Genomic DNA, 13693 nt, shown 5'->3' with positions numbered 1-13693 from the left:
ACATTCTTCTCACTGATCACCAATGTAAGGAAAATTCTTCTCACTGACCACCAATGTAAGGGACATTCTTCCCACTGATCACCAATGTAAGGAACATTCTTCCCACTGATCACCAATGTAAGGAACATTCTTCTCACTGATCACCAATGTAAGAGAACATTCTTCTCACTGATCACCAATGTAAGGGACATGCTTCTCACTGATCACCAATGTAAGGGACATTCTTCCCACTGATCACCAATGTAAGGGACATTCTTCCCACTGATCACCAATGTAAGGGACATTCTTCTCACTGATCACCAATGTAAGAGAACATTCTTCTCACTGATCACCAATGTAAGGGACATGCTTCTCACTGATCACCAATGTAAGGGACATTCTTCCCACTGATCACCAATGTAAGGGACATTCTTCCCACTGATCACCAATGTAAGGGACATTCTTCTCACTGATCACCAATGTAAGGGACATTCTTCTCACTGATCACCAATGTAAGGAAAATTCTTCTCACTGACCACCAATGTAAGGGACATTCTTCCCACTGATCACCAATGTAAGGAACATTCTTCCCACTGATCACCAATGTAAGGAACATTCTTCACACTGATCACCAATGTAAGGGACATTCTTCCCACTGATCACCAATGTAAGGGACATTCTTCCCACTGATCACCAATGTAAGGGACATTCTTCTCACTGATCACCAATGTAAGGAAAATTCTTCTCACTGACCACCAATGTAAGGAACATTCTTCCCACTGATCACCAATGTAAGGGACATTCTTCCCACTGATCACCAATGTAAGGAACATTCTTCCCACTGATCACCAATGTAAGGGACATTCTTCCCACTGACCACCAATGTAAGGGACATTCTTCTCACTGATCACCAATGTAAGGAACATTCTTCCCACTGATCACCAATGTAAGGAACATTCTTCTCACTGATCACCAACGTAAGGGACATTCTTCCCACTGATCACCAATGTAAGGAACATTCTTCTCACTGATCACCAATGTAAGGGACATTCTTCTCACTGATCACCAATGTAAGGAACATTCTTCTCACTGATCACCAATGTAAGGAACATTCTTCTCACTGATCACCAATGTAAGGGACATTCTTCCCACTGATCACCAATGTAAGGGACATTCTTCCCACTGATCACCAATGTAAGGGACATTCTTCTCACTGATCACCAATGTAAGGGACATTCTTCCCACTGATCACCAATGTAAGGGACATTCTTCCCACTGATCACCAATGTAAGGAACATTCTTCTCACTGATCACCAATGTAAGGGACATTCTTCCCACTGATCACCAATGTAAGGGACATGCTTCTCACTGATCACCAATGTAAGGGACATTCTTCCCACTGATCACCAATGTAAGGGACATTCTTCCCACTGATCACCAATGTAAGGGACATTCTTCTCACTGATCACCAATGTAAGGGACATTCTTCTCACTGATCACCAATGTAAGGAAAATTCTTCTCACTGACCACCAATGTAAGGGACATTCTTCCCACTGATCACCAATGTAAGGAACATTCTTCCCACTGATCACCAATGTAAGGAACATTCTTCTCACTGATCACCAATGTAAGAGAACATTCTTCTCACTGATCACCAATGTAAGGGACATGCTTCTCACTGATCACCAATGTAAGGGACATTCTTCCCACTGATCACCAATGTAAGGGACATTCTTCCCACTGATCACCAATGTAAGGGACATTCTTCTCACTGATCACCAATGTAAGGGACATTCTTCTCACTGATCACCAATGTAAGGAAAATTCTTCTCACTGACCACCAATGTAAGGGACATTCTTCCCACTGATCACCAATGTAAGGAACATTCTTCCACTGATCACCAATGTAAGGAACATTCTTCACACTGATCACCAATGTAAGGGACATTCTTCCCACTGATCACCAATGTAAGGGACATTCTTCCCACTGATCACCAATGTAAGGGACATTCTTCTCACTGATCACCAATGTAAGGAAAATTCTTCTCACTGACCACCAATGTAAGGAACATTCTTCCCACTGATCACCAATGTAAGGGACATTCTTCCCACTGATCACCAATGTAAGGAACATTCTTCCCACTGATCACCAATGTAAGGGACATTCTTCCCACTGATCACCAATGTAAGGGACATTCTTCCCACTGATCACCAATGTAAGGGACATTCTTCTCACTGATCACCAATGTAAGGGACATTCTTCCCACTGATCACCAATGTAAGGGACATTCTTCTCACTGATCACCAATGTAAGGGACATTCTTCTCACTGATCACCAATGTAAGGAACATTCTCCTCACTGATCACCAATGTAAGGGACATTCTTCCCACTGATCACCAATGTAAGGGACATCCTTCTCACTGATCACCAATGTAAGGGACATTCTTCTCACTGATCACCAATGTAAGGAACATTCTCCTCACTGATCACCAATGTAAGGGACATTCTTCTCACTGATCACCAATGTAAGGAACATTCTTCCCACTGATCACCAATGTAAGGGACATTCTTCTCACTGATCACCAATGTAAGGGACATTCTTCCCACTGATCACCAATGTAAGGAACATTCTTCTCACTGATCACCAATGTAAGGGACATTCTTCTCACTGATCACCAATGTAAGGGACATTCTTCTCACTGATCACCAATGTAAGGGACATTCTTCTCACTGATCACCAATGTAAGGAACATTCTTCCCACTGATCACCAATGTAAGGAACATTCTTCTCACTGATCACCAATGTAAGGGACATTCTTCTCACTGATCACCAATGTAAGGAACATTCTTCCCACTGATCACCAATGTAAGGAACATTCTTCTCACTGATCACCAATGTAAGGGACATTCTTCTCACTGATCACCAATGTAAGGGACATTCTTCCCACTGATCACCAATGTAAGGGACATTCTTCTCACTGATAACCAATGTAAGGAACATTCTTCCCACTGATCACCAATGTAAGGGACATTCTTCCCACTGATCACCAATGTAAGGGACATTCTTCCCACTGATCACCAATGTAAGGGACATTCTTCTCACTGATCACCAATGTAAGGAACATTCTTCCCACTGATCACCAATGTAAGAAACATTCTTCTCACTGATCACCAATGTAAGGGACATTCTTCCCACTGATCACCAATGTAAGGAACATTCTTCCCACTGATCACCAATGTAAGGGACATTCTTCTCACTGATCACCAATGTAAGGAACATTCTTCCCACTGATCACCAATGTAAGGAACATTCTTCTCACTGATCACCAATGTAAGGGACATTCTTCTCACTGATCACCAATGTAAGGGACATTCTTCTCACTGATCACCAATGTAAGGAACATTCTTCTCACTGATCACCAATGTAAGGAGCATTCTTCCCACTGATCACCAATGTAAGGAACATTCTTCCCACTGATCACCAATGTAAGGGACATTCTTCTCACTGATCACCAATGTAAGGAACATTCTTCCCACTGATCACCAATGTAAGGGACATTCTTCTCACTGATCACCAATGTAAGGGACATTCTTCTCACTGATCACCAATGTAAGGGACATTCTTCTCACTGATCACCAATGTAAGGGGTCACCGAATCCTGGGCTGTTCCTGAAGCCTGCACTGCCCTCCTAGCCTTTTTGCCCACTCAGCCTCTTCGCAGCCGCCCATTCAGTTCACGGCATGGCTGGGGGGCAGAGACTAGAGGTCAGCTGAATGGTGAGGAATGTGAAGTGGGAGGGGCTGGAGGAGACCCTATCTCCTGATTTCAGCATAGGTGTCACTGCTACGAGACACCACAAAGGGGTTTTAATATTGTACAAGTCGAAAGGAACTCAGGGAGCTCTAAATTTTCATGGGTTAGGGGTGCAAATTACTTGTCTTGCCTTGGGTGCTGACAACCCACACTACGAAAATAATTTTATTGTTAGGGGTCCCCACAACCTAGGAAATATTATGAAGGGGTCACGACACTAGAAAGGTTGAGAACCACTGGTCTATGGTATGAAAAGGTCAGGAACTGGTGCCCAAGTATTCTACACGTTTCGTGCCATTAGTTGCTTCATCAGGGGGCAAGTCCAGGAATAAAGATACTTTTTTTGTTCATTTAAAAAAAAAAAAAATTGGGAACATATCCCCAAAAATTCCTAGTCAAATAAAAAATGTAGCACTTCATACGTAGGCTCACGGTGCTCAGCAAAGAGAGATTTCACACACAAGTACCGGAATACTTCAAAAGCTCGATTCAAAAGTTCTGAACTTTTCAGGAGAAGAGCTGTTATTGTATGCAAAGATGGAGGCAGTGTTTTTTTTTTTTTTCGTAAAGGCACAAGTTATCCGCACTGAGATGATTTTTTTTTTTTCCGAGGCCAAATTGCATCCTGTACAAATTGTAGCACTTTGCCGTGATTGCACAGCTGCAGGACAAAACCCTCAGCATTGCCGGAGAGAGAATCAGAGAGAGCCAAACCTGTCCGAACGGCTTCTCCCGCCTTCGAAGGTGTTATCCTGCCCGCCGGCTGCGGATTAAATGATTTCTTTCATAAAATACAATGATAATCCTCGCTATACTTTTTTAAAAATTTGTTTTTATTGCATGCATGTCCAACAGCGGGAGATGCTCAAAACGATAATCTTCATATAAAAAGATCCTTCATGTCCGCCAATCCCTAAAAATCAAGAAAAATCAAGTGGATCCTTCAAAGTCTCGTAAAAAGTGAGGATTATGTTACTTACAGCAACCAGAAATACACGTTCATGTGACTTCAGGAATGAAGAATTAGCAAGCTAGCTGGTATCTGTAGTTAGCAGATGGTGGACAAGAGATCACTTGCTAGTTCCAGAGACAACTTATAAAGAAGAAAGACGGTAGCCATATCAGGGCAGTTATTACTTTTTTGATTTGCAATTTTCAGGACAAGTCCTCATAGTCATAGGGGTGGAGGGGGGGGGCAGTAAAAACCATGGACGGTACAAGGGGTGGGCAGGAGGGGAAGTAGCCCAGCTACCTGTAGCCACAAGAAAGCAAACAATTGGCCACGCATGGGGAGTGCACACTCCCTGCAATAATGGACGGCTGGAGCAAAGGGGGCAAAGAAAGGGCACAAGGTGGTCCACCCATTTTATGGCATGCATTAGAAGGGGGGTGTTCTGCATCCTGGGAGCCGGTTGAACCTGTCCCTCTCCAACTGCTCCCCCTTAAGCTGCAAAGGCAGTGGACGGGGGTGTTCACATGTCGTGCCGACGCAGCAAAAATCAAGACTTGATGGGCAGTACCGCCCGCTGAAAGCAACCCATTCAGCTAAATGGGGGCTGCACCGCCGCTGCCCTGTAATTACATACAATGAAAGCAGTTAACCGTTGTGGCAAATAAAAAACGTCCAGAACTTACAAAGCAGCAAAAGCCGAAATTGATATTTTCTCCTTCTGGTTTTTGTCTTCAGGTTTAAGTCTTGAAAGGAAATGACAAAAAAAAAAAAAAAACTCTCCTCTGGCAGAAAGATGCTGACTTCAGCCACCTTGTAAAATCCCAGAATCCTCAACCATAAGCCTCGTTATGTAACTTCACAGGAATCCGAAACTCCCGGCCGGCTCAGAGAGCGAGGCTTGTAAAATATACCGAAGGTGCACCATGCATTTAATTCGATACAGATGTTCCCTAAGAGGCTGCAGATGTACAGGCCTCCTCCATCAGAGCGCAGGAAGGGTGCACGGCAACGCGCACACAGCCCCCCCCCCCCCCCCAACAACCAACCAGATTTCACTGCACTGAACTGAGGTCGCTAAAATAGACTTTCTGATTGGTTGTCGTGGGTTACCGCACAGTGCCTTTCTGATTAAAGCTCAACCCCACCTTTGCCATCACTTTAAATAATTAGTTTGGGCCAGCTTGGTCCGAACAGAATACTCAAGGGGATAGCAATGCTGGAGATAAAGTGATTGTAAAGTCTTGTTTATTTTTTCTTAAACAACCACCAATGTTCTGTGTCATGGTTTTCCCCAGATCAGCCCCAATCCTCCCCTCTTCTCGGGTCCCTCTTCGGCGCTCCTGGCTCCTCCCTCCTGTCAAGTGCCCCCCCACGGCAAGCAGCTTGCTATGGGGGCACCCGAGCCGAGCTACAGCTCCCTGTATCCATTCAGACAGGGAGCCACGGTTCAGCCCTGCCCCCTCTCTCTCTTCTGATTTTCTGATTGGCTAACTGACTTTGTTTGACAGAAGCAGGAGCCAATGGCGCTGTGTCTCAGCCAATCAGGGGGGAGAGTCCCAGATGACAAAGGCACTCGTGGAGATCACTGGATAGAGATGGGGCTCAGGTAAGTATTAGGGGGGCTGCTGCACACAGAAGGTTTTTTTTTTTATCTTAATGTATAGAATGCACTTTCTGCATTTACAACCACTTTAAGCGTTAAATGGTTAATATATATATATATATATATATATATATATATATATATATATATATATATATATATATATATATTTATATATTTATTTATTATCATATACAATTGCCACACAAGTCATATTGTAATTGAATGTTATTAAAAATTATCTTTCCTTTTCAATCTGCAGCGCTGTAGTTTTCAAAAAAAATGCAATATGGCAACCTGGAGATTCTCTGTACACAGACGGTATACAGAACGCCCCCCCCTCCAAATGTAATTTCCTGCTTGTGTGATTGGCTCACTGATTTTCGAAGAAGTCTGCACTAAGATACAAGTCAGATTTTGGGCATCCCCTGCAACAAAAATGTAATTCAAAGGGAATTTGCATCTAATGGGATGCATTGCCTGCCACTTTCCTCGGAGCCCTGCAGCTTTTCTTGGCACACTTTGGGCCCCTTAGTACCAACTGAGCATGGTTTAATCACCATGGCCTACCTGAGTATTGTTGCTGACCATGTCCATCCCTTTATGACTCCAGTGTCCCCATCTTCTGATGGCTACTTCCAGCAGGATAATGTCACAGACCTCCAATCATCTCACCACTGGACAATGAGGTCACTGTACTCCAATGGCCTCCACACTCACCACATCTCATCCAATAGAGGACTATTGGGTTGTGGTGGAATGGAAGATCGGCATCATGGATGGGCAGCCAACAAATCTGCAGCAACTGTGTGATGCTATGATGTCACTATGGAGCAAAATCTCTGAGGAACGTTTCCAACACCTTGTTGTATCTCTGCCATCAAGAATGAAGGCCAAAGGGGGTCCAACCCGCTACTAGCAAGGGGGACCTAATAAAGGGGGGTCCAACCCGCTACTAGCAAGGGGGACCTAATAAAGGGGGTCCAACCCGTTACTAGCAAGGGGGACCTAATAAAGGGGGTCCAACCCGTTACTAGCAAGGGGGACCTAATAAAGGGGGTCCAACCCGCTACTAGCAAGGGGGACCTAATAAAGGGGGGTCCAACCCGCTACTAGCAAGGGGGACCTAATAAAGGGGGGTCCAACCCGCTACTAGCAAGGGGGACCTAATAAAGGGGGTCCAACCCGTTACTAGCAAGGGGGACCTAATAAAGGGGGTCCAACCCGCTACTAGCAAGGGGGACCTAATAAAGGGGGTCCAACCCGTTACTAGCAAGGGGGACCTAATAAAGGGGGTCCAACCCGCTACTAGCAAGGCGTACCTAATAAAGGGGGTCCAACCCGCTACTAGCAAGGCGTACCTAATAAAGGGGGGTCCAACCCGCTACTAAGCAAGGGGGACCTAATAAAGGGGGTGTAACCCGCAAGATGTATCTAATAAAGGGGGGTCCAACCCGCTACTAGCAAGGTGTATCTAATAAAGGGGGGTTCAACCCGCTACCAGCAAGGGGGACCTAATAAAGGGGCTCCAACCCACAACTAGCAAGGTATATCTAATAAAGGGGCTCCAACCCGCTACTAGCAAGGGGGACCTAATAAAGGGGGTCCAGCCCGCCACTAGCAAGGTGTACCTAATAAAAGGGCTCCAACCCACTACTAGCAAGGTGTACCTAATAAAAGGGCTCCAACCCGCTACTAGCAAGGGGGACCTAATAAAGGGGGTTCAACCCGCTACTAGCAAGGTGTACCGAATAAAGGGGGTCCAACCCGCTACTAGCAAGGTGTACCGAATAAAGGGGGTCCAACCCGCTACTAGCAAGGTGTACCGAATAAAGGGGCTCCAACCCGCTACTAGCAAGGTGTACCGAATAAAGGGGGTCCAACCCGCTACTAGCAAGGTGTACCTAATAAAGGGGGGTCCAACCCTCTACTAGCAAGGTGCACCTAATAAAGGGGCTCCAACCCGCTACTAGCAAGGGGGACCTAATAAAGGTGGTCCAACCCGCTACTAGCAAGGTGTATCTAATAAAGGGGGGTCCAACACGTTACTAGCAAGGGGGACCTAATAAAGTGGCCGGTAAGTGTATATATATAAATAAATGCTTTTCCTTCTAGCAAAGCTCCCTCCTTTCTTCTAGCGGTTTAGCTTTAATGACGGATACAAAAGACGCCACAATATACGTCAGACCGCGGTGCACCCCCAACCACGGCCATGAAGACCTGAGCAGGATACAGCGTTTGACATGAAATCTTGTTTAAACAAATGGTGTGCACATGGCCGGCCTCCGCTGACACAGCGGCTCCTCCAGATTTTGATTCCACACACATAAAAAGACTTTTATTGTCAAAAGCTGGTAATCACTGGATTGAGGGGGGGGAGGGGGGGGCATCTCCTTCCAGCTATCGGACTCTGCTCCAAATGAAATTCACAGAAGCCAATTTTCCCTCTGCACAGAGGAGCTGAAAGCGCACAAAAGACAAAGCTATGGTGACCTGGAGGAGAAGAGTAAAACAATCAGAGTGAATCAGCTGAGAGACGGCTTAATGGGACTGCGGTCACCATGACTGATAAAGCGACACGACACCCGCCAGGAGGAACATGTACTTTGTGATGTTTTGCAGCTCTATTTCCATCTACTGGATGAAGACAAAAAAATAAAAAAAGGTTTAAAGGCAAGCCGAGACAAAGCTAAGAAACCAGTGTGAGAAAGCTCTGAATAAAGCTGACATGGCCGTCCACATGAGCAACCCGGGATGTGTGGCCCTGGAGTCATGGCAGAGCCGTCACCCGCTAAAATCCATCGCAATGCACTTCGCAAAACGGACTTGTAAATAGGTCACATTCAGACCGGTCCTTCTAAACAAAGCTCAGATGGACCTCTACCATTGTCCTTCTAAACAAAGCTCAGATGGACCTTTGCCACTGTCCTTCTAAACAAAGCTCAGATGGATCTCTACCACTGTCCTTCTAAACAAAGCTCAGATGGACCTCTACCACTGTCCTTCTAAACAAAGCTCAGATGGACCTCTACCACTGTCCTTCTAAACAAAGCTCAGATGGACCTTTGCCATTGTCCTTCTAAACAAAGCTCAGATGGACCTTTGCCACTGTCCTTCTAAACAAAGCTCAGATGGATCTCTACCACTGTCCTTCTAAACAAAGCTCAGATGGACCTCTACCACTGTCCTTCTAAACAAAGCTCAGATGGACCTCTACCACTGTCCTTCTAAACAAAGCTCAGATGGACCTCTACCACTGTCCTTCTAAACAAAGCTCAGATGGACCTTTGCCATTGTCCTTCTAAACAAAGCTCAGATGGACCTCTACCACTGTCCTTCTAAACAAAGCTCAGATGGACCTCTACCACTGTCCTTCTAAACAAAGCTCAGATGGATCTCTACCACTGTCCTTCTAAACAAATCTCAGATGGACCTCTACCACTGTCCTTCTAAACAAAGCTTAGCTGGACCTCTACCACTGTCCTTCTAAACAAAGCTCAGATGGACCTCTACCACTGTCCTTCTAAACAAAGCTCAGATGGACCTCTACCACTGTCCTTCTAAACAAAGCTCAAGTGGACCTCTATCATTGTTCTTAAAAACAGGGCTCAGGTGGACCTCTACCATTGGCCTTACAGATGGAGCTCAGACAGACCTCTACCATTGTACATGTAAACAGAGCTCAGGTGGACCTCCATCACTGTCCTTATAAACAAAGCTCAGGTGAACCTCAACCATTGCCCTTAAAAACAGGGTTCAGGTGGACCACTACCATTGTTCTTATAAACAAATCTCGGATATATTTCTACCATTGTCCTTTTAAACAGAGTTTATGAGGACCTCTACCATTGTTCTTCTAGATGGAGCTCAGGCAGAACTCTACCATTGTCCTTATAAACAAAGCTCAGATGGACTTCTACCATTGTCCTTACAGATGGAGCTCAGGAAGACCCCTATCATTGTTCTTATAGATGGAGCTCAGGAAGACCCCTACCATTGTCCTTATAGATGGAGCTCAGGAAGACCCCTATCATTGTTCCTATAGATGGAGCTCATGAAAGACCCCTATCATTGTTCTTATAGATGGAGCTCAGGAAGACCCCTACCATTGTTCTTATAGATGGAGCTCATGAAAGACCCCTACCATTGTCCTTATAGATGGAGCTCAGGAAGACCCCTACCATTGTTCTTATAGATGGAGCTCATGAAAGACCCCTATCATTGTCCTTATAGATGGAGCTCAGGAAGACCCCTACCATTGTTCTTATAGATGGAGCTCAGGAAGACCCCTACCATTGTTCTTATAAACAGAGCTCAAGGCGAAAAGGCAAATGGCTGTCCCTCCTCTACCACAAGCTGTGAACTAATTCAACAGCATAGGTTGTAGGCCACATCCATTTTTGCTCGCCCTTCTGAAGAAGCACCTAAGGCTGCCTCTTCTGCCTACCCCTTTGGCCTGGTATGTAGATAAGAGGGAGCGTTTTGAAATCCATCACAATGGAATAGAGACAGGGGTGACAACACTGCTTAAGATTTCAGTGCAGCAAAAGCAATGTTGACAGCTTGCTACAAGAGTTAAAAGCTCACTGGATTTCTGGCAGATCTTTGGGTATTTTTTTTTCTATACTTGGAGTATTTTAAAGAAACAAAACAAGTAGAAACGTACGTGTATTTCGGAGACATTGAATAAAAAATGTCCCCGACATACATTTTGGGGTCTAGTTACACAGCTTTCATTCAATGACGGGGGATTTAGCGAAAACCCGATGTATATACAGATTTCAGGAAGTCAGAGGCAGTGAAATATTATGTCAATATCAAAACTTCAACACCGCGGCAATGTGACCGCGTGGTTTCTGATATCCGGCCGCACACAGGCGGTATTTCCCAGACAGAACAAGTCGGTGCGCGGCTCTCTTCAGATCCTGCCAGTTCCCCTTGTCCTAAGGAGATGAAAACCTGGTCCCTCTCCAGGTCCGGGATGCTCGGCGAGGAAGCACTTGCCCATCGCTTTGTCGCGGTGACACCGCTAGCGCGTCCTGGAGGGCGTGTTTAGCAGGTTTAATTTGTGTGTAGAGACAAAACAATACAAGGGATAGATGCAGAGGAAAACCTCACAATAATGCTGTATAATTATGTTATTCAGGGTATTACAAGCTGCTCGCCGCTTCATTCCGGAGAACAAAGGGCGCTCTCGGCGTGAGGAGCAGCGAGGAGAGGGGTTTAGTGAAACAGATCAGGCGGAGGCTTACAGATAAGGGCTCGCTGTCACCAATGCCACTCGGCGCACAAGATGGAATACAAAACGGGTCATCCGCAGAGGACAGGTGGTGCCTGCTGCATAGGATGGGAGATAATAGGCCCCCTTCGCTGGGCGGGAGGTAAAGGGCCCCCATGCAGAGGGAATTACACACCGCTCCTACAGCGCCCTAGCCCATTGAATACAATAGGCAGCACTGCCGGAGCTGCAGCGGCGCTTTTAACCCTTTTTTGCCCGCTAGCGATGGTCAAAAGCGTCCTGCTAGCGGCCGAAAAGCGTCGCTAAAACTATGGTAAATGGCCTCTAAAAATTGTGGCGCTTTACCGCCGACGCTCACAACGCCCCAGTGTGAAAGTGCTCTTATAAGTATCGGCAAGGACTAAAAAAAATGTATCGGTACTGATAATGGTATCGGTGCATCCCTAATAATAATAATAATAATATAATAAAATGGCAATTGAAGCCACACTCTGCATAGCAGGAACACCTCCAATCACGATCACAGCCCGGCCGTCACCACAGAGACAAGCGTTCGGTCCAATGCCGAGTTATGGACCTCAACCAAAACACCAAATACGCCAAGGACGCCGCCCCGATGACAGCGGCACCGCGAGCAACGTTGAAAGTACAAGTCGGAATAAATGGAAACTTACTGTCCGCCTGGGTCAGGGTGATGGAGCAGCAGAGGAGCAGCGCCAGGAGGGTGAGCAGGGGCTGGCGAAGGTAAGGCACCATGTTGGAAAGCAGACTCCACTCCAGGTCTGGTGATAAGTGGTCAATACATCCAGCGTTTTATAGCGTCAGACTCGATCCTGCAAATGGGGAAGAGAAAAAAACAGACGGGTGAGAACGTGAGCGCAGAACGAGGCTTCTAGAAAATCTGTAAACATAAACAATCTGTAAATCTGTAAACATAAACAAAGTTCAATCTGTAAATCTGTAAACATAAACAAAGTTCAATCTGTAAATCTGTAAACATAAACAAAGTTCAATCTGTAAATCTGTAAACATAAACAAAGTTCAATCTGTAAACATAAACAAAGTTCAATCTGTAAATTTGTACTGAGCCCTCGCTGCCTGAAAGTCACTGTAAGTATTAAACCTCAGGAAACAGTGAAAATGAGAAATGGGATATTTGCGTAAAGCTGAACTCCAGACAAAATACATAGGGCCAGATTCTCAGAGGAGATACGACGGCGTATCTCCAGATACGCCGTCGTATCTATGCGCCTGATTCTTAGAATCAGTTACGCATAGATTTCCCTTAGATCCGACAGGCGTAAGTCTCTTACGCCGTCGGATCGTAACTGCATATTTACGCTGGCCGCTAGGGGCGTGTACGCTGATTTATGCGTCAAAATATGTAAATCAGCTAGATACGCGAATTCACGAACGTACGCCTGGCCGACGCAGTACAGTTACGCCATTTACATTAGGCTTTTCCCGGCGTATATGGTGGCGTAAGTGCGGTGTAGTATGGCCGTCGTTCCCGTGACAAAATGTTTAAATTTTACGTCGTTTGCGTAACTCGTCCGTGAATGAGGCTGGACGTAATTTACGTTCACGTCAAAACCAATACGTCTTTGCGGCGTATTAGGAGCAATGCACACTGGGAGATTCCCACGGACGGCGCATGCGCCGTTCGTGAAAAACTTCAATCACGTCGGGTCACAGAGCATTTACATAAAACACGCCCCCCTGTTCCAAATTTGAGTTAGGCGGGCTTACGCCGGCCGATTTACGCTACGCCGCCGCAACTTACGGAGCAAGTGCTTTGAGAATACAGCACTTGCCCATCTAAGTTGCGGAGGCGTAACGTAAATCGGATACTTTACGCCGCCGCAAAGATACGCCGCTGTACGAGAATCTGGCCCATAGATGGGAGCTGCAAAAGTATTTATATTTATTATCCAGTCCTGAAATTTTTCTTTGCCGAAGTTCGGTAACATTTATAGATCTTGGCCTTTCCTAGCCTGTGACTGGACAGTGAAAGGAGAATCACCTGAAGAGAAGATCAGTCACTATGCTCCCTCCTATCAGGGTGTCCTTTGTTAGCACATGAGCGCTGCAGCACAACAGACT

The 13693-nt window shown here is 45.7% G+C and overlaps 1 protein-coding gene across 18 annotated transcripts in view; it reads right to left on the bottom strand.

The window, feature by feature from the left end:
* PTPRF (protein tyrosine phosphatase receptor type F) overlaps positions 1-13693 on the bottom strand; it is a 1292748-nt gene that overhangs the window by 301497 nt on the left and 977558 nt on the right. For all 18 annotated transcript variants that reach the window (XM_040360892.1, XM_040360891.1, XM_040360897.1 and 15 more), the window contains one exon: positions 12265-12423. In XM_040360892.1, coding sequence (XP_040216826.1) covers positions 12265-12346 — 82 coding nt within the window. In that variant the 5' untranslated portion in view covers positions 12347-12423. The remainder of the gene's footprint in view (positions 1-12264; positions 12424-13693) is intronic.

The sequence above is a fragment of the Rana temporaria genome, chromosome 7 (assembly GCF_905171775.1).
Source record: "Rana temporaria chromosome 7, aRanTem1.1, whole genome shotgun sequence".
Taxonomy (NCBI): Eukaryota; Metazoa; Chordata; class Amphibia; order Anura; family Ranidae; genus Rana; species Rana temporaria.
This window is presented reverse-complemented; position numbering and strand designations above follow the sequence as displayed.